We start from the raw sequence: 26439 nt of genomic DNA on the forward strand, positions 1-26439 counted from the left end.
ATGCCTTCTTCACCACTCTGTCCGTCTGTGACTCCACTTTCAAGGAGCTATAATATGTATCTCTTTGTTTTGTAACTCTCTTTTGTAACTCTCTTTTGTAACCCCTAGATCTCTTTGTTTTGTAACTCTCCCCAACACTCTACCATTAACTGAGTAAGTCCTGCCCTGGTTCAATCTACCAAAATGCATCACCTCGCATTTATCTAAATTAAACTCCATCTGCCCACTGGGCCAATTGATCAAGATCCTGTTGCAATCGGAGAATACTTTCTTCACTGTCCACTATGCTAACAATCTTGGTGTCACCTGCAAACTTACTAACCATGCCTCCTATATTCTCATCCAAATCGTTAATATAAATGACAAATAACTGATCCCTGAGGCACACTGCTGATCACAGTGCAGATGCGTTCTTAAATCACTGCAATCTATATGGTATGGGTACACCTACAATGATTTTGTTTAGACAGTTGGAGGATTTTGACCTAGTGATGCAGGCTATATTTCCATGTCAGGATGTTATGCGAGTCGGGAGGGGAACTTCAAGGTTGCAATATTCCCATAGGTCTGCTGCTTTCGTTTTTTTAGGCAGCAGTGGTGGTGTACTTGGAAAGTGCAGTTGGAGAAACCTTGGCATATTTAGGGAGATTAGAGATGAACAGTTTTATGATCTATTTTTATATCACAAGGAATGAAACATACCATATTTCATGCCGCTGATACTACACTTCTTAAATGCCATGATGTTCTGTGTAAGAGTTCCTGTCTTATCAGAGAAGATGTACTCTATCTGCCCAAGCTGCTCAGTCAGTGTAGTTGTACGTGCTTTGGCTGGAGTATCCTTTTCTGCATAATACATCTGGAGATCCCAGTTGATGAAGTAGCTTTGACCCATGCGAATCACTTCAACACTAAAGGAGAGATTACAAAAAATGTTATGGTAATTGTCTATTTATACAATAATAAGAGTGCAAGTAGGGGATAAGGTTTGCTATTGCTTCAAACACAATCCACGTGGTTTTTTTTTCATAAATTAAAATGTATTGCAAGTTTGATCATTTTTCTCTTGAGAAAACCAATTTACTACAAGTAGTTAGCTAAAGGGATTTAGTAATAGAGTCAGAGAGATATATACAGCATGGAAAGACATCCTTCGGCCCAACTTGCCCATGTCTACCATGTTTCCTAAACTGAAATAGCCCCATTGGCCCATATCCCTCTAAACCTTTCCCATCTATGTACCTGTCCAAATGTCTTTTAAAATGTTGTAATTGTACCGCCTCCACCACCTCCTCTGGCAGCTCATTCCAATGACAAAGAGAAGGCGTGGTGGGATTGAAACTCCAGTCAGCAGATCATTCATTCAGGATTTGGATTACTAGCCTTGTAACAGAGCGAAAACGCTACTGTTCCTAATTTATTACTGCCAGGGAATGAGGAGAAAATTGCCACCGAAATGGTGTAAGAATGCGCAATAATGCTGGTCTTGCCAGCCACACCCCCCCAAATGATTTTTTAAAACAAGTTCATGCACTCAGGTTGGTCTGTTAAGAGGAATGTTTTCCGTTCATGCAGGCACACAAATTAAAGAGAACAGAATGAGGCACATTTACCTTACATAAAGTGAAATGGGTACCAAGGTGTTCATAACAATGATATAACCCCAGAAGGTGATGAAACCTCTGTACGAAGGTGTTTCGTCCTTGCCATCATAAAGATACCAGGACAGGGTGGCATTGCCAATTTCACTTTCCCAGAATGTGTGTCCAATAGCAAGGCCAGTTGACAAAAGAATGAGGAACAGAAAGATCTGGAAAGTAGTAAAACTGCACATGTAGATCACTTATTTTATCAAAATATTGAACATGTCAGTGCTTAAATGTGCTGGAGAAGGTTTCTGTTTTACCAGATAAACTATGTAATTCATCAGCTGATCAATTTTGGTCCGTTTGAAGTTAGTTTTCCCACCATTCCTCATGATTTTAGTATCAGCTCCTGCAAGACGAACAGAAAAGTGCAACAGGGTTACAATAATCCTGGTGAAGGCCATTATTCTGATGATGTTTTCTATCTAGGCAACTTTACCATCTTAAATTCACGGGATTACAGTCTCAGTTAACATGGCCAGTACTTTCCCTACACAGAGTACAAGCAAGGAATGGGCTAAAGAGGTTATCATATGAAGCCAACAACTGTATCTTAAGTCTTCAAATCCTATTTGCGGCACGGTAGCACAGTGGTTAGCACTGCTGCTTCACAGCCCCAGGGACCTGGGTTTGATTCCCGGCTTGGGTCACTGTCTGTGTGGAGTTTGCACATTCTCCTCGTGTCTGCGTGGGTTTCCTCCGGGTACTCCGGTTTCCTCCCACAGTCCAAAGATGTGCGGATTAGGTTGATTGGCCAGGCTAAATATTGCCCTTAGTGTCCTGAGATGCGTAGGTTGGAGGGATTAGTGGGTAAATATGTAGGGATATGGGGGTAGGGCCTGGGTGGGATTGTGGTCGGTGCAGACTCGATGGGCCGAATGGCCTCTTTCTGTACTGTAGGGTTTCTATGATTTCTTCTATGATTTCTATGATATGTGCACATTTCCAAAAATAAAAAAAGTTATTTCTGAAATGTTCTGATTTTTTTTTCCAGAAGCTCATGACAGTTGTTAAAAATCCAGACATGCTCGGTCCTCATCAGCGTACCTTCTCAAATCATCATGTGTTCATCCCCCTGGATAAGATCTATTAAATATGATTAAATACCTGCAAATATCACAATTCCATGGGTTATCTGTGTGTTGCGGACTGTGCAGCCACGGAGTAGGATTGAGTTCATGTCTAGAGGATAACTCTGGTTGTTCCAGTACAGGGTTCCTGTAAATTTGTCCAGTCGATTGTTTGGCTCTTCACATTCTATTAAACCTAGAATAAACACAGTTACTTGGGCTAATGGAGTGCCAAATATCCTCAAAAAAAAAAATACATTCACAAAAATTACTTATTTTACACAAGGTGCAAAACTACTTAAACTATACACCGCTGCTCAGGTGGCGAGTCTGTTAGAGTGCAGATACTGTGTCATTATTGAATGCTAAACAGAGGTCAACAATGCAGAAGCACCATGGCCTATCTGAATGGACGAGTCGACAGCTCAACTCGCTGCCCAAAAAGAGCAATGCTAACGTCATGGGCATTAATGGCCCGACTTTAGGTTTGCTTCACAATTGCCTCCAGGAGGCCCTCTTGAAATGAGACACATCTAGGCAAGTCCTCTACATCACAATGTTATCTCTGAAGGCTGGTTTTCATACATATTGATCTCGCTGCAATATCTGGATCAGTGGTGAAACTACTAGCACTGTTATTACTAATTAAATCAGGGAGCAAATGCTGGAGACTGCTAATGAACAGTTAATCAGGTCTCACAAGCTGCTCTAAACTAATATTTCACTAGTAGAATATACTTTCAAAAACTGATTATTTTATGAGATGTGGACTTTGCTGGCAAGGCTAACATTTGTTGCCCTCCTTAATTTGCCCTTTGGAAAGTGGCAATGATGAGAGGGTTAAAAAAAAAATCACAAGTTTAAAAATCACATAAGCTGCAAGCTGAACCTCAGTCACACAGGGAAAGCTATGTGCAAATGACAGGTTTTGATTAAAGCAAGCCCAGATAAGGCTCAAGGACCATCTAAATCAAATGGACAGCTGCAGTTTGTGTCTGCCCATTAGAACAAATAATAATGGAAAGGGAGGTAGAGGTACCATTGGTCAGAGATATAGCCATGATTAAAATATAGCTATGATTTCTTGACAATATAACATGCAGAACTTTTAATTGGACATTATACCCTTCTGTCTGCATGATGTAACTTTACTACGATTGGATAGCAATAACTCCTATTCTTTTCATTGGTATATGCTAATGACTTGTAATCAAAGTTGAGACTTTAATTGCCTTTGTATTTCTGAATTTTTCGCTGAATGCCCTGAATGGACATTCAGAGTCCTGTAGCTAGCTATAGTTTATCAAATCTATCATCTTGAGACCACTGTTACTGTCTGCAATTGTTCCCACTTCTGAACTTATGCTGGAAAGAAGATCATTGAATGGAAGATGGTTGGGCCCAGGACATTACATAGCATTCACTTTGAGGGGGCTAGAATTAGCAGGGATGTACTTCTGAGGCTGTATAATGCTCTGGTCAGATCCCATTTGGGCTATTGTGAGCAGTTCTGGGCCCCGTATCTAAGGAATGATATGCTTGCCCTGGAAAGGGTCCAGAGGAAGTTCACAAGAATGATCCTTGGAATGAAGAGCTTGTCATATGAGGAACAGTTGATGACTCGGGGTCTGTACTCATTGGGAGTTGAGAAGATGAGGGGAGGATCTTATTGAAACTTACAGGAAACTGCGAGGCCTGGATAAAGTGTATGTGGAAAGAATGTTTCCACGAGTAGGAAAAACTAGAACCATGGGGCACAACCTCATGCTAAAGGGATGATCCTTTAAAACAGAGATGAGGAGGAATTTCTTCAGCCAGAGAGTGGTGAATCTGTGGAACTCTTTGCCGTTGAAGGCTGTGGAGGCCAGGATATTGAGTGTTTTTAAGACAGAGATAGATGGGTTCTTGATTAATAAGGACCTATCAGGGGTTATGGGGAAAAGGCAGGAGAATGGGGATGTGAAAAAAAATCAGCCATGATTGAATGGTGGAGCAGACTCGATGGGCTGAGTGGCCTAATTCTGCTTCAATATCTTATAGTCTTATCACCCTGAAAAACTTCTGCAGTGATTTCCTGAGACTGAGACAACTGTCTTCTGACAACCAAAACCATTTTTCTTTGTACTAGGTATGAGTTCAGCCAAAAGAGAGTTAACCCTTGGATTCCCATCAATTCCAATTTTGCTAGAGCTTCTTGATGCTACACTCAATTAAATCCTGCCTTGATGTCAAGGGCAGTCAGTCGCACCTACCCTTTTGTCCATGTTTGGACCAAGGCTGTAATGATGTCAGGAGCTGAGTGGTTCTGGCAAAAGACAAACTGAGCATCAGCTAAAGGTGTGAGGTTGTGAGCATAAAAAGTAAAAATTACTGCTCAGACACTCAGGTGGAAGTGAATTTTTAAAGGGATGAAAGTTGTCAGATAACCTCTCTGGCAATGAAAATTTTCTTTTAAAGTATGGAGTCTTATTGTTAAGCAAGGAGATTTAATGTCACCTTTGTCTTTCACCTCTCTCTTAATTGCATCTTTCTCTCACCCAAATTCACTTTCTGCACATTAATAATTCTAAATTATGCTTCCTGATTTAAACTCTGTCTCTCACTGAGAATTTTCCAATCTTACTGGTTGACAGCCATGTTCACACATGCCATAGCTCTAGTGGAGAGTGCCATGCTGAATTAGTTCCCTAGCAACAAGTTGCCAATCAAAAAGCTTATAGACTTACAAAGCACAATTCTTTCTGGTTGTATCACAGCTTGGTATGGCTCCTGCTCTGCCCAAGACCACAAGAAACTACAAAAGCTTGTGAATGTAGCCCAATCCATCACAACACCCAGCCTCCCATCCATTGACTCTGTCTACACTTCCCGCTGCCTCGGCAAAGGACCACAAGCACCCCAGACATTCTCTCTTCCACCTTCTGCCATCGGGAAAAAGATACAAAAGTCTGAGATCACGTAACAACCAACACAAGAACAGCTTTTTCCCTACTGCCATCAGACTTTTGAATGGACCTACTTTGCATGCATTAAGTTGATCTTTCTGTACACCCTAGCTATGACTGTAACACAACATTCTGCACTCCTTTCCTTCTCTACGAACGGTATGTTTTGTCTGTATAGTGCGCAAGAAACAATACTTTTCACTGCATGCTAATACATGTGACAATAATAAATAAAATCAAAAACAATAAATGGCAAATGCCACTCCTTCACCGCTGATCTCAAAACCTGGGTCATTGATTGCAAATTGCTGACCCATTAAAATTTGATCAGCGTGTTCAACCAGTGTGACTACATTTTTGTAAATATGCTCACCATCAAAAGATTCCAAATTCTTTTCTTTCTTAAGCAGTTTGTCCGTGATGTCCAATGACATTTTAAACTTCAGGTTTGTTTCACTGAAAAGCATAAGGAAATAAGATCCATTTACAAAACAGAGTAGTTGCAAATAATTCAATCATGTGTTAATTTTCTATTCTGCTGGAATAGTTGTTAAGGTTTCCTAGCAGAGAGCCATAGTTGGAACTTGGAGCAAACGCCTACCTTCTTATATGAATCTTTCCATCAACAGAGGTATGAGGACATTTTTAATCCCACTGCCAAAGTTCACAAAATTTGCTGTAACAATTCCGTACTGTACAAAGCTATATTCAATTGGCAATCTGACACAGTAAGGATGCCGACATTTTCCTACTTGGGTAGATGTAATATGTTTAGCTATGGCCTGATTGACTTTTTTTTAAAGCACTGATTAAGTGCTGCATTTGTATGAAAGCAGATGCTTTTTCAGGTTATTCCAAATATGCAGAGTGACAATCCCAAGAAAACAGCTTTCGAAAATTCAGCAAGATTCCAGGTAGCTTTCAGGGGCACGAGTGTTCCTCATCACATGGATAAAAACCATAACTATAGTCTGAAACACTGAAGGCATGCAGAGACTCAAGAAAAATAGCTTCAAAATGTCTACATGGTCTCTACTAATTGCACCCAAGTGTGAGTTGGCCAATCTCAGTGTAAGGCTGAAAGTTACTACTTGTTAGAATATATTTAGGATTGCAGCAAAATTTGATGCGGTCTCACTAGAGATAGATCACTCATAACTGGATTGCAGAAACAAGTTTAAAAAATGCTGGAAGAACAGAAAGTTTGATCATTAGGCTGTTGCTATCTGCCAGATAATATATCAGCCAGCACGGGTCCCACATTCTGTGGAGGGGGATGAGTCCCTCCAGGGGTAAGCCACGAGGACCAGATCGCCTCCACGGAGACAGGCTCAGGGGTCCAGAAGGGAAAGAGGGGGTTTAGGAGAGCGATAGTTGTGGGGGACGCAATGGTTAGAGGCACGGACAGGCGGTTCTGTGGGAGTGAACGAGAATCCAGGATGGTAGTCTGCCTCCCTGGTGCCGGGGTACTGGATGTCTCCGAGAGGGTAGGAAGCATATTTAAAAAGGAAGGTAGTCAAACGGATGTGATTGTACACATTGGTGAAAATGATGTAGGTAGGAAGAGCAGGGGGGGTCATACGAGAGAAATTCAGGGAGTTGGGTGCTAGGCTAAAAAGTAAGACCTCCAGGGTAGCAATCTCTGGACTTCTCCCGGTGTCTAGTGCAAGTGAGGCTTGGAACAGGGAGATTCTACAGTTGAACGCGTGGCTAAAGGACTGGTGCAAGAGGGAGGGTTTTAAATTCATAGATAACTGGGAAATCTTCAAGTCAGGATGGCAACTGTACAGAAAGGATGGGTTACACCTTAACTGGAAGGGAGCAAATATCCTGGCTGGGAGTTTTGCTAGAGTGTTTCGGCAAGATTTAAACTAGTGTGGCAGGGGGGTGGGGAACAAAACAGGAGGTCAGTAAATACTGAGGCTGGGGTTGAGCTGGGGGCCAGGGCAAGGCTAGCTAAGAAGAGGAGCACTCTGGAGGAGGATGACCTGAGTGGGCCTGGAGGTCTGGAGTGCATCTGCTTCAATGCGAGGAGCGTAACGGGTAAAACAGACGAACTTAGGGCCTTAATGTTTATGCGGAATTTGGATGTGGTTGCGGTGACGGAAACTTGGTTAAAAGGACAGGACAGGACTGGCAGCTGAATATTCCGGGGTATAAGTGTTTTAGGCGAGACAGAGGAGGGGCTAAAAAAGGTGGGGGAGTAGCGATATTAGTTAAGGAGCATATTACCGCGGTGCAGAGGGTAGACAACTTAGAGGGGTCATGTACTGAGTCACTGTGGGTGGAACTCAGAAACAGGAAGGGTGCAGTCACTATGCTGGGGGTGTACTACAGACCACCCAACAGCCCACGGGAAGTGGAGGAAAGGATATGTCAGGAGATTCTGGATAGGTGCAGAAAAAATAGGGTTGTTGTAGTGGGGGACTTTAATTTCCCTGGCACAGACTGGAAAGTGCTTAGAGCTGGGGGTCCGGACGGGGAGGAATTTCTAAAATGCGTACTGGAAGGTTCTTTGGAACAGTATGTAGATAGCCCGACTAGAGAGGGGGCTATACTGGACCGAGTTCTGGGAAATGAGCCCGGTCAGGTCGTCAAAGTTTCAGTAGGGGAACATGTGGCAAATAGTGACCACAACTCTGTTAACTTTAGGATAGTAATGGACAAGGATGAGTGCTGTCCTACGGGCAGGGTGCTAAATTGGGGGAATGCTAACTATAGCCGGATTAGGCAGGAATTGGTGGATGTTGATTGGGAGAGGATGTTCGAGGGTAAGTCCGCGTCTGGCATGTGGGAGTCTTTTAAGGAACTATTGATAAGGCTGCAGGATAGGCATGTGCCTGTAAAAAGGAAAGATAGGAAAGGTAGGATTCGAGAGCCGTGGATAACCAGGGAAATTGAGGATCTGATTAAAATGAAAAGGGAGGCGTACGTTAAGTCCAGGCAACTGAAAACAGATGGAGCTCTGGAGGAATACAGAGAGAGTAGGAAAGAACTCAAACGGGGAGTTAGAAGGGCAAAAAGAGGTCACGAGATGTTCTTGGCAGGCAGGATTAAGGAGAATCCTAAGGCATTCTATTCATACGTTAGGAACAAAAGAGTTGTCAGGGAGAAAATCGGACCTCTCAGGGACAAAGGAGGGGAATTATGCTTAGAACCCAAGGGAATAGGGGAGATCCTAAATGAATACTTTGCATCGGTATTCACGAAGGAGAGGGGCGTGTTAACCGGGAGTGTCTCGGAGGGAGGTGTTGACCCGTTAGAGAAAATCTCCATTACAAGAGAGGAAGTGTTAGGTTTTTTAGGGAACATTAAAACTGACAAAGCCCCAGGGCCTGATGGCATCTATCCTCGACTGCTCAGGGAGACGAGAGGTGAAATTGCTGGGCCTCTGACGGAAATCTTTGTCGCTTCTTTGGACACGGGTGAGGTCCCTGAGGATTGGAGGATAGCGAATGTGGTCCCGTTGTTTAAGAAGGGTAGCAGGGATAACCCAGGAAATTATAGGCCGGTGAGCTTGACGTCCGTGGTGGGGAAGTTGTTGGAGAGGATTCTTAGAGACAGGATGTATGTGCATTTAGAACGGAACAATCTCATTAGTGACAGACAGCATGGTTTTGTGAGAGGGAGGTCGTGCCTTACAAATTTGGTGGAGTTTTTTGAGGAAGTGACAAAAACGGTTGATGAAGGAAGGGCCGTGGATGTCGTCTATATGGATTTCAGTAAGGCATTTGACAAAGTCCCACATGGCAGGTTGGTTAAGAAGGTTAAGGCTCATGGGATACAAGGAGAAGTGGCTAGATGGGTGGAGAACTGGCTTGGCCATAGGAGACAGAGGGTAGTGGTCGAAGGGTCTTTTTCCGGCTGGAGGTCTGTGACCAGTGGTGTTCCGCAGGGCTCTGTACTGGGACCTCTGCTATTTGTGATATATATAAATGATTTGGAAGGTGTAACTGGTGTAATCGGCAAGTTTGTGGATGACACGAAGATGGCTGGAATTGCGGATAGCGAAGAGCATTGTCGGGCAATACAGCAGGATATAGATAGGCTGGAAAATTGGGCGGAGAGGTGGCAGATGGAGTTTAATCCGGATAAATGCGAAGTGATGCATTTTGGAAGAAATAATGTAGGGAGGAGTTATACAATAAATGGCAGAGTCATCAGGAGTATAGAAACACAGAGGGACCTAGGTGTGCAAGTCCACAAATCCTTGAAGGTGGCAACACAGGTGGAGAAGGTGGTGAAGAAGGCATATGGTATGCTTGCCTTTATAGGACGGGGTATAGAGTATAAAAGCTGGAGTCTGATGATGCAGCTGTATAGAACGCTGGTTAGGCCACATTTGGAGTACTGCATCCAGTTCTGGTCGCTGCACTACCAGAAGGACGTGGAGGCATTGGAGAGAGTGCAGAGAAGGTTTACCAGGATGTTGCCTGGTATGGAGGGTCTTAGCTATGAGGAGAGATTGGGTAGACTGGGGTTGTTCTCCTTGGAAAGACGGAGAATGAGGGGAGATCTAATAGAGGTGTACAAGATTATGAAGGGTATAGATAGGGTGAACAGTGGGAAGCTTTTTCCCAGGTCGGAGGTGACGATCACGAGGGGTCACGGGCTCAAGCTGAGAGGGGCGAAGTATAACTCAGACATCAGAGGGACGTTTTTTACACAGAGGGTGGTGGGGGCCTGGAATGCGCTGCCAAGTAGGGTGGTGGAGGCAGGCACGCTGACATCGTTTAAGACTTACCTGGATAGTCACATGAGCAGCCTGGGAATGGAGGGATACAAACGATTGGTCTAGTTGGACCAAGGAGCGGCACAGGCTTGGAGGGCCGAAGGGCCTGTTTCCTGTGCTGTACTGTTCTTTGTTCTTTGTTCACATGTACACATATTTGCAACCTCTGCAAGAATTGTCAGTAGATAGAGTGCTCTAATTCTTTGTTTGTGCATCAGTAGACAGATTCAAGGCATTCACATTAACATGGAGAGATCTTTTGGGTTAATTAAAGAAAGGAAGGGATCATTTCTATCCGCAAACATTTCCAGGACCTGGGGAAACACCGGCCAGTGTGTATGAAACAAAGGCCCTGCCCATTTGTGAAAAAGGGAATAGGAAAGACCACATGGCACTATTGAAAATGGTTAGCACTGCTGCTTCACAGTGCCAGGAACCCAAGTTCGATTCCCGCCTTGAGTATCTGTCTGTGTGGAGTTTGCACAATCTCATGTCTGCACAGTTTTCTTCCGGGTGCTTCGGTTTCCTCCCACAATCCAAAAATGTGCAGATCAGGTGGTTTGGACATACTAAATTGCCCCTCAGTTTAGATTAGGGGGATTAGTGAGGTTATTATGTGGGGTTATGGGGATAGCGCCTGAGTGGGATGTTCTATCAGAGAGTTGGTTTAGACTCGAAGGGTAAATGGCCTCTTTCTGCATTGCAGAGATTCTATGAAATGGATTCCACGAAAGGGAATCTTCTGGATTCTTGAGCAAGAGTCGTTGGTCAGCCAACATCACTGCAGATTACCCATTCATTTGTCTCAATGCTGTTTCTGGATTTTGTTTTATTTTTTAAAAATAGCCACTACAACAATAAGTCATTTCAAAGAGAACAGTCCTCAGGAAGATTTTTTTTTAAAATTTGCAGTTACAGTAGAACCTCAAATCGAACAAAATCAGTTACGGCTATTTGATCTGAAAGGCAGTTAAGGATAAAAATGTTGATAGGTAAAGAAACTAAAACGAGCAGCCCAAGTCAGCACCAAAAAGTCAAAATTGGACGATCATGGAAGCGATGAAGCAATATATTTAATAGGCCACTCTTTTATTACATCAGGAACCAATTATAACGTGACATGTGCAGTGAAGGTGCCTAGTCTTTTCCATCCCGGAATTAAAGGCTCCGTGCAAACAGAACATAGAACAGTACAGCACAGGCCCTTTGGCCCACAATGTTGTGCCGAACATAATGCCAAATTAAACTAATCCCTTCTGCCTGCCCTTGGTCCATATCCCTCTATTCTTTGCATATTCATGTGCTTATCTAAAAGCCCCTTAAATGCCCTGTCATATCTGCCTGCATCACCACCCCTGGCAGCATGTTCCAGACACCTACCACACTCTGTGCAAAAGATTTTCCGCTCACAAGTCCTTTAAATTTTCCCCCTGAAGCGCATGTCACCTAGTATTAGACTTTTCAACTCTGAAAAAGATCCTGACTGTCAAACCTCTCAATTTTATAGACTTCTTTCAGGTCTCCCCCCAACTAAACCTCTTCAGCACCCTCTCCAAAGCCTTCACATCCTTCCTGTAATGTGGCAACCGCATTATGTTAAGTTCTTACCCATCAAGTTCAGCCGTTTCCACGTAGCAGAGACTGTTGGGCTCTGAACTGGAGAGCAGTAGTATATCAGCCTAAATAATTGGGGGAAAAAATGAATATATATAATCTGACATGATAGAAGAACTCCGAACATTTTGTTTCCCCAAAAGATGAAACTTACTGGAATAAAATCATCTCTCTGCAAGCGCACAATATCTCCCACTTTTATGTTGCTCCATTTTGCATTTTTAAACCTAAAAATGTAAAAATATCTCAATTACTGTTTAATTGACTCTGCAAAAACAATGAATTTAAGCAAGTTCCAACTCTAAACGCGTTTCAAGGAAAGTACCCCAAGGTTGGCTTGTTCCAGTTGCCAGCTTTTAGGAAAGGATCTACAGCTCTGCATTGCTGGAAACTGAAAAATTGATGGTTTGCATTCATTTTGCATCAGGAAAGCTATTACATTTCTGCTCAAATTATGTTCCTTTTTTGGGTAGCTGCTGTTCTATTCCAGTTGGTGAAGGATAGAATTGCAGCCAATCTTTACACAGTTGTGCGCCGTGTGGTGAACCATCGTTGGTTCCCACTGGATAGTACTGGGCCAGGGCTGGCCAGCACTATGGGAATGTATATAGGTTACTGTGGGATTGTACTAATGTTGTTGTTGGGCTAGGGTGGGATTGATACACCCGTGATTGTTACTGTTGTGGCACATCCCAGTCGGGCTCCGCCTCCTGGGAGAGGTATAAGACCCCCTGCTCGGACGGGACCCCTTCAGTCTGGGATAGTGTGTTAAAGTTCTGATAGTTCCATTGTTAGTTAATAAAAGCCTTCTTTTACCGAGGCTTTGAGCCTCGTGTCCAATTGATGCGCATCACGCCGTAACTTCCAGGGAATGGCAATCAGCCGCTCTCTCTCTGCACAATTACTTGTCGCACAAGTGAGCTACAGGCAATGCAGCTTTCCTTGGGGCCTACCCCGGGTTGCACTAGCTACCATAAAGGAGGTAAACTTAAAGGTCCATTGAATTGACAGGCCAGGGAGAAACTAAGCGTCTAAGCTAAGTTGATAGGATTTGGGGAGGCAAGGGAGGATGGGTAGGTTACAATTCAGATTGTGGGGGTGGGGAGCCCTTAGGGCAGGGCAGATCAGTGGGAGTCTGGAGGGGTTGGGCTGAGAGAGGAGTGGGAAGCGACGTTAGTCTGTGCGTTTTCCAACTACTGGATAACTATTGTATTAATTCTAACTTTTTCTTGGAACTATTTGTGTAAAACAGTTGGAATCATCCAAAGCTTGTGACTTAAATTGCATTTTCAGATGATTTCCAGCACAGGGCAATTGTGCAGATGAAGTGTGCGCTTCTGGGCAATTGCTGTGCATATGCTTAACTTCAGAAATTGTGAAGGGGATTCCCTAGTGCAGTCTGACACTGGGGAGCTCAGACGTTACAGTCATATATGTATATAGGGGTTACACATTACAAGTATGACAACTAACCAATAACCAGTTTTAACCCATGTCGATATATCTGGGACTAAAGTGAATGCAAAGTCAATGCTGATTACCCACATACAATTAAAAAGTTAATAGACAAATTAATTTTCGCTACTCCAATTTTATAGTATTTTCGAGCACAGACCATATGAACACATTGAGCTGAAAGCAATCCAGGTACACATTCTGCTCTAGAGGTGCATTCCTTGTTTATTTTCTGCAGTGTTTATTGGGTTATAAAATGCATGCATAGTCTGGAGTTTCTTCAGAATGAAATTTTTATTGGACATTAAACTGGAAGCTCCTGTGTACACTTCTATATGTAAAGTTTTCTACAAGATTGTGAAATATTCTTGCATGGTCAAAGCCACATTAATGGCCAAGAGAGATCAGATTTATTTCTTTAAAAAAAAACAATTGGCGGTGAAGTAACAAATACAAACTGCAGCTTTCGATTCCTTGCCAGAGGCTAAGACAACACAAATGGAATGCTTGCAGCTCCCACTCTGGCAGCAGAGGACTGCAAATTAATTTAACCATTTTCAGGTTCGGAAAGACTCATGGGAGGCTGTTTGAAAAACAGGATGAAGCTCACCTTATTGTCTGCAATGAATGCAACGAGAATTTATTTTGGTGGTAGGTTCCAGCAGATTGGTTAATTGGAAAGTCTCAATTTCAGTATGTAACAAGGTTAGAATGATTGCAGTGGTTTGTGACACCACTGATATTTAAGAAAGGCCAAGAATGTATATATTTCGGACACTATAAACAGATTTAAAATATCCAAAATACCTGCCATCCTGCAGAATTTCACATTTCCGGTTATTGACAATTCTGTCCATCTTGTGTCTTGCCTGTGATGTACAAGACAAATAAACATTATTCAGTGTAGATTGTAGTGCTGTTTTCAAGCGCGAGTTTGCTGTGCCCTTTTTACTGTAGCAAATGTGTACTTCTGTACCTTTTCTTTTGTGCTGTGGATTCTTCTTATGTTAAGGATCAATTCTAAATATATGTTCAGGACACACGGCCTGTGTCACTTGAGGCAGTGACCCAAAGTAAAGTTATAGTGCAACAGGAATTGATGGTTGTGTGAATAGTGAAAGGTAAGGAAGAACAGATATCCAAACTATGATATGTTTTGAAATATCTGGATCAATGGATTTTGAGCTAGAATTAAATGGTTGGAAGGGTTATCAAGTTAGGCAAATGGTTATCTGGGGAAAAGTAAACTACGGGCTTTTTGTGTTTTGAGGATATCCTGTTCACAGGTCCATGACAGTGACAAATGGAATAGCAAGTTCAAAGGTCTGACAGCAACATTAGAACACAGCATGAACCCTGGCTGCAGAGGATAAGTAGGCACAGCAAAATCAGGTTCGGTGCGCAGGTTTGAAGATGGGGAGACAGAGGAAAAAGTCACAAACCAAATGTTGCCACGAGAGTCAGTGAAAAGCAAGAACCATCTGAATGAGGCATCTACTGCCTTATTTTATGTATAACTTTGGTTGCTTAATGATGGTCCTGATCTGCATTGAGTGTTTCCTCATCCAAAATTCATTTTCTGTTCATGAAACCTCAAGTACCATGCAATACAAATACCTCACAGTAAGTTTGGCAACACAGTTGGTAAGGAACTGCCTGGTATCAAATCTTTTAAATTTTGTTTATTAGTGTCACAAGTATGCTTACGTTAACACTGCAGTTAAGTTACTGTGAAAATCCCCTAGTCGCCACACTCCGGCGCCTGTTCGGGTACACTGGAGGGAGAATTTAGCATGGCCAATGCACCTAACCAGCACGTCTTTCAGACTGTGGAAGGAAACTGGAACACCCGGAGGAAACCCATGCAAACATGGGGAGGACATGCAGACTCTGCACAGACAGTGACCCAAGCCAGGAATCGAACCCAGGTCCCTGGAGCTGTGAGGCAGCAGTTCCAACCACTGTGCCACTCACAGAGTTGATCGCTGGTTTGTCTTAAATTAGAAGAGCAGAGGGGAATTGTTACTAGTACAAATAGCCTTGGCTAATGAACATATCACTGTTCCTTGACAATACATTGTAGGACTCAACAGTGCTATCAAGCGGCACTTGCTTAGCAATAACCTCTCACTAAATACTCAGGTTTGGGTTCCATCAGAGTCACTCAGCTCCTGATCTCATTACAGCCTTCAGTCAAACATGGACACAAGAGCTAAACTCCAGAGAGGAGGTGAGAGTGACCGCCTTTGACACCAAGACAGCATTTGATCAAGTGTGGGATCATGGAGTCATAGCAACTGAGTGAATGGGAATCAGAGGGAAATCTCTCCTCCAATTACAGTCATACTTTGTACAAAGTAGTACAAAAGGAAGATTATTGTGGTTGTTGGAGGTCAATTATCTCAGGACACCTCTGCAGGAGTTCCTCAGGGGAGTGTCCTAGGTCCAACCACCTTCAGCTGCTTGATCATTGACCTTCCTTCCAATACAAAGGTCAGAAATGGGGATGTTCGCTGATAATAACATTCAGCACCATTCACAAAACCTCAGCTACTGAAGAAGCCCATATTCAAATGCAGCAAGACCTGGACAATATTCAGTCTTTGATTGACAAGTAACATTGATGCCACACAATTGACAATCTCTCTTAACCACTGCCCCTATTTTCCTATGTTTGACATTCAATGGCATGAGTATCGCCGAATCCCCCACTATCAACATTGACCAGGCACTGAACTGGACCAACCAGGGAAATACTGAGGCCAGAAGAGGTCAGAGACTCCAAATCCCATGATGAGTAACTTACCTCCTGACTCCTCAGAGCCTGTCCACCATCTACAAAGTACAAGTCAGGAGTGTAATGGAATACTCTCCATTTACTTGGAGGAGTACAGCTCTAACACAGTAGCTTGACACCATCCAGGACAAAGCAGCCTGCTTCCACAAACATTCCCTCCCTCCACCATCCATTCACAATGGCAGCAGTGAACCATCTACAAAATGCACTGCAGGAACTCACCAAGGCTCCTCAGACAACATCTTCCAAACCCATAGCCATCACTGTCTAGAAGGACAAGAGCAACAGACACACAGAAACAGCACCACCTGTGTTTCCCTCCAAGCCATTCTGACTTGGAAATATATCGCCGTTCCTTCACTGTTGCTGTGTCAAAAGCACGGAACTCCCTCCCTAACAGGACTGTGGGTGTAGCTACACCACATGAGCTGCAGTGGTCCAAGAAGGCAGCTCACCACTGCCTTTTCAAAGGCAATTAGGAATGGGTAGTAAATGCTGGCTTAACCTGTGATACTCTCATTCCATGAATGAATAAAAATATGAAAACTGAAATCATATCTGCTGTTGTCAAATAATTTGCCAATACTCACTGTTCTGGAATGCACAAAATGTGAAGAACCAGACCACATTTGGTTCCGCACCTCTTGGTGAGGAGAACTGAAAATTGAGGGGAGGGTGAATGAATAAATGGTACTGGCTTTTATGGGCGTTTCCTTCTGCTGGAATATAATTTAGAAAAATAGCTCTGGAATCAAGAATGGTCACAGCACAGAAGGATGCCATTCAGCCCATCCTTCTGTGCATGACGCCATTGTCTGATCCATCACTCCCCCTCCCTGCCCAGAGAGTGATGTAACTCCCAAAATTCAATATCAGGAACATCACTAATACATTTACAACACATCATCAGGCCTCTGTACCTGAATCTTACACCCCTCCCCATCACCGCCCTTAAAAAAATCCATGTGAGAAGACCAGTGGGAATTATCCTACCCCGCCAGTGTGATATCGTGGGACCAGCCCATCATTTTCTTTTCAATGTTCTCAACAATACGACGGACAAAGCTGCCAGCGACTCCAATGCTGAGTTTCCTGCCCACTTTAAAATCTGCTAAATACAGAAAAGATTCCGCCCCAGGAATATCTAATTAATGCCTAGAAAGACTTTGCTGCTACATGGTCACCTAATAACAAGTCTTGACAGGCAGGTGGCGCCAGTCCTCTGTGAATCCATCAGAAACCTTCCACTCCTACCCAAGTTAAATAGCCTCTCCTGCTCTCAGGACATGGCGCAGATAGTTTGCTGTGTTCACACAATATGCAGAAGTTCAACATTATTAGAATGCATGATTAGACAAAGAAACAAAATAAATGCTTACAATATCGTCAACAAGGTCCTTTACTGCTGTTATTCCCAGCACTACCACCAGAGGCACCAATGTAGTGTACCAAGCCAAAGTTGAGATCTGAGGAATGGCCTAAAAAGAAAATGGGGGGAAAAAAATGTAATTTCTTATAGAAGCTATCAAATCATTTCAGATCCAGAACAACCTTTCATTCCTCTTAGCATTGTTATATCACACGGGCGCACACACATCATTCAGCTGGCTGCTAAATATTCCACCGGTGCATCACTGCAGCCTTTAAACAAACCAAGTCAGATTTCCCTTTGTCCCCCGGCTCAAAACCCTCAACTTCAACAAAGCAATCAAACAAACTAAGTGCAATGTTCAGCAAGTTCAAAGGGGGAATCAAACTGCAAACATGGGGAACCCAAAATATAAAAATAAAACAAATACTCGGAAATTCATAGCAACTCTGGAATAATTGAGGACTTCACTATATTGGACATGCCTTACACTTCCAATAAATATCTGTTTTCCGTAAAGTTTTGTCACATGTATTAGCATACAGTGAAAAGTATTGTTTCTTGCATGCTATACAGACAAAGCATACCATTCAGAGAAAAGGAAACGAGAGAGTGCAGAATGTAATGTTACAGTCATAGCTAGGGTGTAGAGAAAGAACAACTTCATGCAAGGTAGGTCCATTCAAAAGTCTGATGGCAGCAGGGAAGAAGCTGTTCTTGAGTCGGTTGGTACGTGACCTCAGACTTTTGTATCTTCTTCCTGACAGAAGGCGGCGGAAGAGAGAACGTCTAGGGTGTGTGGGGTCTTTAATTATGCTGGCTGCTTTGCCGAGGCAACGGGAAGTATAGACAGAGTCAAAGTAAAATGGAGTGTCGGATGAAAGAGAAGTCAAAGTATTTTCAGTCTTGGCCAGCGTACTAAAAATGAATCGGTAAACGAAGCAGTGATTTTTAGAGATATGTGCAATAAGAGGTTAGCTTATAGTTTTAAAACTAACACGGGAAGAATTTATTCTATTTAAGAAATAGAGGCACAAAATATTTCTTAAATGGTAAGAGATTATAAAGTGTAGATGTGTAAAAGGACCCGGGTGTCTTCATCAATAAATGACTAAAGGCCAACGTACATCAGCTAATTAGGAAGGCTAATGGTATTTTTGCCATTATCGCAAGGGGGATGGAGTACAGCAGTAGCAAAATCTTGCTTAAATCGTCTAAAACCTTGGTTAGACCACACCTGGAATAATACATTGTAGTTTTGGTCCCCTTGCCTGAGAAAAGATATTAATACCATAGTGGGAGTACAATGAAGGTTCATCATACTTGTTCCCAGGATGGCAGGACAGTGCTATAAATAGATTGGGGAGATTGGGCCTGCATTCTCCAAAGTTTCAAAGAATAAAAGTAGTGATCTCATTGAAGCTAGCAAAATACTTGGTATTTTCTTGGGACAGATAGGGTAGAAGACGGCCATTCAGCCCATCAAGTCTGCACCGATAATAATCCCACCCAGGCCCGATCCCCGTAACCCCATACATTTACCCGCTAATCCCTCCATCCTGGGACACTAAGGGGCAATTTGGCTTGGCCAATCAACCTAACGTGCACATCTTTGGACTGTGGGAGGAAACCCACGCAGACACGGGGGGAATGTACAAACTCCACACGGACAGTGACCCAAACCGGGAATCGAACCCTGGTCACTGGAGCTGTGAAGCAGCAGTGCTAACCACTGTGCTGCCCAAGAATTAAGAGGGAAACCCACTTAGGACTGAGATGAGGAGAAATTCTTTTACTCAAGACTGTTGTGAATCATAGGGATTCTCTAACCCAGAAGGCTGTGGAAGCCCAGTCATTGAGTATGTTTAAAGTAGAGGTAGACATTTTTCTAAATCCCAATGACGTAAAGGGATATGGGGATAGTGTGGGGAAAAAAAAGCAGCGAGATGGAAAATCAGCCATGGGTAAAAGGCATCGGAATGGATGATCAACCGTGAACATATTAAATGGCAGAGCAGGCGTGATGTGTTTAATGGTCTACAACTGCTCCTATGTTTTTAGTGCATGCAGAAACATTGAGAATGTAGTTTTTAACCACCTACTTGAAGAATGAGAAGGATCAAAAAGTAAGCATTGGCTGCTCTTTTAAATTGTTCCATCAGGTTACGTGGCAAAAAGGTAAGAAGGTTGTATTTGTATGTCCGGATGTCATTCCCCTGAAAAAGAAATTGGACAACTATTGTCAATCAGAAAATGCTTCAGTATAATGAGACCTTGAATTCTACGCCCAGACAATAGATAGAAAGTACAATGATAGCAATAAGATTTTTTTTTAAAAAAACATTTTGAGTTTTAAGGTGTTGCAAAAGTTATGGTTTGGCAGATGAATAAAAAAAACTACCCAAGAGTCTACTCACCGAGTATTTGTTCACTTTCATGCAACCATATTTCGTGACAGTGAACTGATTGTTAAAGTTTCTGTCATTTGCTTTGACTTTCCATGTGTATTCTGAAATAGAGGGTAGGATGAAGAGAGTTCAACAATATTCAAAGTAGTAAAAACAACAACACTAAATTAAGACAGATGTTGGCTTTAAAAAAATAACCCTTGGGTTATTCAAAGATACCAGATTGTAGCTCCGTTTCTTTCTTGGAGAAAATGATCGCTTTTGCAGAGGCAAGATCTTTCTAGGATAGTAACTCTCCCTAAATGGGGTGGTTCCCTCAGCGTTGGCCTTGTGTATATTGAGGAAATCTGTAGTTTTAAAACTTGTATTTTTTGCCTCAGCCCTGAACAGAAAACCTCTAGGTTTCTGGACGAGGTTGTTTAATCGGCTTTCCTCACCATCGGACTTCTAAGAAATCAGCCCCTGGCTGAGGTTCCTATGGAAATGGAAGCTAATTGGGAACGACAAAGGACCGAGAGGTCCAATTTTGGCCACTGGTCAAAACAGAGACAGGGACTCTTGAACTTCAGCATCTCTGCCAGAGGTCAGAACCTCTGCAAAAAGGCTCTGAAAAGTTGAGCACTCCAGGCATGCTAAGGAGTTGGTTTTGAACCCGAGCTGACCATACCATGATCCAAGGTTGGATGGAGGCGTCTCGGGGAAGCTAGGCCCTCAGGATCAGTGAGCCAAATGAAGTGCTCCTTATTATTGGTAGTGTTATCAGTGAAATTTGGACAGAGTAGAACTATTGTCAAGAGGCTGATGAAATTCTACTTGACAAAGTAGTAGAAATCAGAGTTGTGAAAAAAATTTATGACTGCACATCATGTCAATTATGTGCTAAGAGTGCAAGCAGAGAAATCCACGAGGTTCAACTTTGTCATCTTCAACTATGTAAAGTGTAATTTACGGCTTTTTTTGACTACAATTTACCCATTAGACACATTTAAGATGGGTTTGGTTCACTTGTTGCAGTTTTAAATGGTGAAATCTTGTCCATCAGTTTCTCCCATTGGTGTCTTTTGGCATGTCGGATTCTTGTTCATATTGGTCTCCATGGTGTTTCTAACAAAATCTCAACTTTCATTCCACCATTGGTGGTCAAACCTTCAGCCCCTCAAACCCAAGTTCTAGAATTCTTTCCCAAAACCTCACCCCAACGCCATACTTTTAAGATGCTCCTTTTAATATACCTCTGTAACTAAGTGTCTGGTCATCCATCCTAATGTATTCTTGGCCAATTTTATCCCATTACATTCCTGTGAGTGCTGAGACCAGTAACAATGTTTAAAGAGACACTGTATAAATGCAAGTTGCTGTTGTTGATAGTTGCAGAAGCAACAGCAAACAGTGCTGAATTGTTCCCATGATCTACATTCCTGGGGAATACATCATACATTCCAGCAATCGCATCCTTTCTAAGTTGCTCTGTTAAGTTGAGTTGCTCTGCGATGTGCTGACATTTGGGGAGGGAATAGCAGAGCTTAGCCTGAAGTTCTTTTCAAATGATAAATACATCTTGATAAATATTTTATCCTGGAAGTGGTGCTGTAATTTTAAATTGTTTTCAGGGAAGGAATGTTCCAGATAATTAGCTTCAATTACTTAGGCTAATGTGAAAAAAAATCCAATAATCTAAGTATCAAAGTCTAGTTAACAAGTCTTTAAGCCGCTTCTTGCACAATGCTTTTCCTATCACCTAAGCAAACTCTTAAATAATTCTGTACATTTTTCCCATGACCCTACCATTCCAGATATTATTATCGCTCTATTTCTTGATTAGACCGAATTTGTCCTTTTACCAGTTTGTACCCATTTATCTATATTTGTGCTTTAAACTCTTAAAAAACTTAAAAGGCCTTTTAAGAAAGATCCTTTCTGTTCAATTTATCTTGAAAATGACTGAAAATGTCATTGTAGCTGAAAGGGCAAAATCCCCCTTCCAGAAAACAATGCTGGCTGCCATTTACTAGATTATTTCCAATGAAGTTATCCTCTGTTTAAACTTTATTAGCGTCACAAGTAGGCATGAGGTTATTGGGAAAATCCCACAGTCGCCACATTCCGGCACCTGTTCGAGTACACTAAGGGAGAATTTAGCATGGCCAATGCACCTAACCAGCAGGTCTCCTCAGACTTTGGGAGGAAACCGGAGCACCCGGAGGAAACTCACGCTGACATGGGGAGAATGTGCTTACTCCGCATTGACAATAATCCAAACCAGAAATTGAACTCAGGTCCCTGGCGCTGTGAGGCAGCAGTGCTAACCACTGCGCCACCATGCTGGTCTTCCTGATAAATGCCATACGTTGCATTTCCAATCTGATGGGCATTTCCCTGTAGTCACCAGTTTCTTCAAAATGATCTTCATCTTGTGGGCTTCATCCCTTTTGTCACCAACAAAACACCACCTAAAGAGTCATTGTTTGTTAGCCCTTTCAGCCGTAGAGATCCTTGCACTTTTGGCTGGTCTAAGTTATTGAAAAGCCCATCACTCCAGCAAAGAGACTATAATTAGCTTGCTGGTAAACTTGTGCAGATACTGTGCTTCTCTCGCTATCTAGTCTCACCTTCTATCATTAGAACTGCATTTCTCAGCAATAATAAGGGGGCTGCATGGTGGCACAGTAGTTAGTACTCCTGCCTCACATTGCCAGGGTCCTGGGTTCAATTCCAGCATGGGGTGTCTGTACGTGGCACATTCTCCCTGCACCTGTGTGGGTTTCCTCCAAGTGCTTTGGTTTCTTCCCATGCTTCAAAGACATGTGGGTTGGGTGGATTGGCCATGCTAAATTGCCCCTTAGTGTTGCAAGATGCATAGGTTAGGGGAATTAGTGGGTTAAATGTGTGGGGTTCCAGGGACAGGATCTGGGTAAGACACTATTTTGGAGAGTCGATGCAGACTCGATGAGCCAAATGGACTCCTTCTGCACTGTAGGGATTCTATGAAGTAATCAAGTCAACAGCCTAAAATTGCCATTTGTCTTTGAGTGCTTTCAGTATTCATACTTATGCAGCATCACAGTGTTAAAGCACGGATTTTATCTTTCAACTCTGTTACTTGATCCACCTTGTTCAGTTATAAATTATTTTATTTCTTCTTCTCCTTTCTTTATTCGCTTTTTGTACAAAGCATGTCAATTTAATTCATAGTCTAAAATAACCAATTATCATCGAGCTTTACCACTTTTTGGTTGCCATCCCTCCTCGGTCTTTTGGTTGATGCGGTTTTGCTCTGTATCTTCCAACCTTTCAGTCGAGCTATCCAATTCATTGTCCGTCTCATCATCACTATATGGCACCACGTCGTCAAATCCCCTGCCATCATCATCATCACCAAGACTGGAAACTCTGTCAGTACTCATCACCTTCGTGGTCCCTGACAAAAGAAAACAACTGAAGTCAAAAATCAAATGAACCGAAAGCAATTTCTGATAGCAAGTGACAAAAGAACAAAGCTTTGAGAAACATCACTGAGAAACCAATTACCTCCCATAAAGGATCAGCACAGTTTCTGCTTTTTAGTTAATATATTGCCTTTGCCCTCTCCTCTCTGAATTCACTGACCACCTGTTCCCCTTGAGCCTTGCCCTCCGTATAAACTTTGACCCATATTCATAGCAAGGTCACAGAAGGTGGTGGGAATGTGGCTCAATGCTACCTTGTGATTTCTCCACATGCACTCTCTCGATCACTGACAGAAACCATCTCCCATTATTCCTCGTGTCCACACAGAACCTCCCTACCGCTCAACCACCAATCTCACCCTGACAATGCCACTTAAAAAATCCAATTCCTTCAGTATCTAGTTGGTGAAAAGAAACCTCTTGCCAGCTCACTAAAAAGCCCAACTACCTTGGGCCACCATTCACCACAATTCTTGCACAGCCGTATCCATAGTTAACCAATGCTAAAGTTTGCCTTGGATTCCCTAATCTTCAACAAAACCATCATTCTTTTGAGTTTGGATTGATCCATCTGGATCTGATCTGCTTCTTTGCCCCAGTTTAAGAGCTGCAGATTCGAGCGTACATAACAGATATAATTAACTGTCACCAGAATGCCTGTACCCAACAAGTGCTTTTGGGTCTTGTTGCATGCTGACAAAAGTACACACTATTCCGGGATCATGCTGGATGCTGGTAAAATTACCCTCAAGCTTTGTTTCTCCACTGAAATGTTCTTCTCAGCTCTGCCCACTGTTATTCCCAACAAGTTTACAAAGCTCATGGACTGCTTTGTGACTACAATCAAGACCATGCACATAGCTGCTTCATTTCCTATATCTATCAAACCAGGCCCCTCTCCTTACCTAAACAAAGAAAAAGAGAGCAGGAGGAGGCCATAAAGCCCATCGCCTGCTCCATCATTCAAAATGATGGTGCTTGATCACATTGTTATTTACTTCTCCTCATAACACTCAACATGGCTCCTCCAATCTGCTGTCATAAGAAACTCATCTTTAGCCCCTTATCTCATTAAACAGCCTCTTGCTTATTGCCCCCCTTCCTTCCTGCCCCCCCGCCGCACTCATCCACTACAGTATGAGAATAGTAGAATGAATGTGCCAGAGTCAGACTTTGTTGTCTTTACTCAGCAGCGTAAGGAAGTGACAGTGTACAACATTGCTAGAACACAGTATAATGTTAAGTACTGGGCTCTACTTATTTACAGGGCCCAGGCCGTAAGATTGAATTGTGCAATTGATATCTGTTGTGAGAGGTGTTCTTCTACTTTGAACTCTAGGCATAGCCTTGATTCTTAGACAGAATGCAGCCACACTCTGGTATCTGATTAACACGTATTTAGTAGCACTACACTAAACACATTAAAGAGTGGACACATTGCACCTTGGCATGATTCCAACTTCTCTCAAGTGCATGACTAATGAGCATTCGTGGTACATCATCATCTAAGTCATACATTGGCACAGTTTGTTAACCTTGTATATGCTACATCACGCCCTGCCCCAACCAAATATGCTATCTACTTTTTAACATGAATCTGTGGCCAGAATGTATTGTCCCGCCCTCCACAGGAATTGGAGTGAGCAAGGGGTGGACATGGGAAAGTCTGTTGACCTCGGGCGGTATTTTCCGGTTTCGGGGCAAGCGAGACCAGAAAATCCTGCCCCGTGTCTTTAACTATTTACACTGCATTTCTGTAACTCTCTTCTTCCAACTGCAGGTTCGAGCCAATTCTTACTCTTCCATTCCAAATCAGTTCTAGGAGATTTAATCTCCCACAGTATTTTTGACCCTTAAGGAAGATATCTTAGAGACATGAAAGCTTTCTTCTGCATCTGGTAAGAATAGGACAACATTTTAGCAATATTGCTCTCAGCATGACTGGGGAGTGTAGGTTTCATGATGGCTAAACTTCATAGGACAAAGAAGACTGCTCACCGAAAGACTGATTCAAAAGAGAAGACTGAAAAGGATCAATCTTTGGTCCTCTGGGACTAGCAGACAGGAACTCACGACACTGAGGAACTTGTGGCTCCCTCAATGGTGCTGGGAAGAAGCTCAAGAGGAATGCTCTTCAAATTCAGGGAAGAATGTCACAGGTGCACTGCAGTATCAAAGACAGAGGTATTGAACATTTTGAGATCACAACGAACTGAGATAAGGAAAAAAAGTGATCAACTTCCTGTTAGACTATCAGGAAACGAATAAATGATTTCCGAGTGATATTTCAGAAGAACTGTCTATTGGTGAGAGAGCCACACTTCTCTCTGTATAAGGCTGCTTCGCTATGGGAAAATTTGCTAAGAATATGGAGACAGGACAGCCTCATCTTGTGTGTGAAGACAAATTTCTTGTAGACAATCAACTCGGGGATAAGATTGCTGCACAGGATTTTTCAGCTTCAGAAGGAGTAAAGATTCTGCTATAACTCTGAACAGAAGACTGCTTTCAGCTGGGCCTGAAGTATGGGTGAAAACTGACTTTTACCCTTGAAAGGTAACCAGCTCTTAAATGGTGTGATCCTCGGGGACTCTGATCTAGGCTCAGGCAAAACATCCGCTGTGGACTATTCTTCATCAGGTGAAAAACTAGGCAATGCAGATTTAGCAGCGCTAAGACCTGAAATGTTGTTCATCTGTTGGAAGCACAGCTGACTTTTCAAAAGGACATCAGTGACTTCCGATGCATCCATCTATAAGAAAGTGGAATCATTCTCTTCGGACTTCATCCTCCAAGACATTGCTCAGTACAGCAGTATTTTTCCCAAGTGGAGGTTGCACATGGATGTTGAAAAATGGGTCACGACAAATGATCCCCAGAGATCACCTGACCATTTTTCCATTTTTGCTCTGGGTCAATTCTCACTGCAGCGCGAGGCAAGAATCAACAGATCAGTA

At 42.7% G+C, this 26439-nt stretch overlaps 1 protein-coding gene across 2 annotated transcripts in view; it reads right to left on the reverse strand.

Moving 5' to 3' along the window:
- Positions 1 to 26439, reverse strand: part of atp8b1 (ATPase phospholipid transporting 8B1) — a 154081-nt gene that overhangs the window by 44589 nt on the left and 83053 nt on the right. For both annotated transcript variants that reach the window (XM_078219950.1, XM_078219959.1), the window contains exons 2-13: positions 23260 to 23454; positions 20046 to 20137; positions 19731 to 19844; positions 17639 to 17737; positions 14270 to 14331; positions 12162 to 12234; positions 12002 to 12072; positions 6035 to 6117; positions 2754 to 2912; positions 1907 to 1995; positions 1614 to 1810; positions 703 to 911 (exon numbers count right to left, since the gene is read on the reverse strand). In XM_078219950.1, the coding sequence (XP_078076076.1) occupies positions 703 to 911; positions 1614 to 1810; positions 1907 to 1995; positions 2754 to 2912; positions 6035 to 6117; positions 12002 to 12072; positions 12162 to 12234; positions 14270 to 14331; positions 17639 to 17737; positions 19731 to 19844; positions 20046 to 20137; positions 23260 to 23440 (1429 nt within the window). In that variant the 5' untranslated portion in view covers positions 23441 to 23454. The remainder of the gene's footprint in view (positions 1 to 702; positions 912 to 1613; positions 1811 to 1906; positions 1996 to 2753; positions 2913 to 6034; positions 6118 to 12001; positions 12073 to 12161; positions 12235 to 14269; positions 14332 to 17638; positions 17738 to 19730; positions 19845 to 20045; positions 20138 to 23259; positions 23455 to 26439) is intronic.

This window comes from Mustelus asterias, chromosome 1 (assembly GCF_964213995.1).
Source record: "Mustelus asterias chromosome 1, sMusAst1.hap1.1, whole genome shotgun sequence".
NCBI lineage: Eukaryota > Metazoa > Chordata > Chondrichthyes > Carcharhiniformes > Triakidae > Mustelus > Mustelus asterias.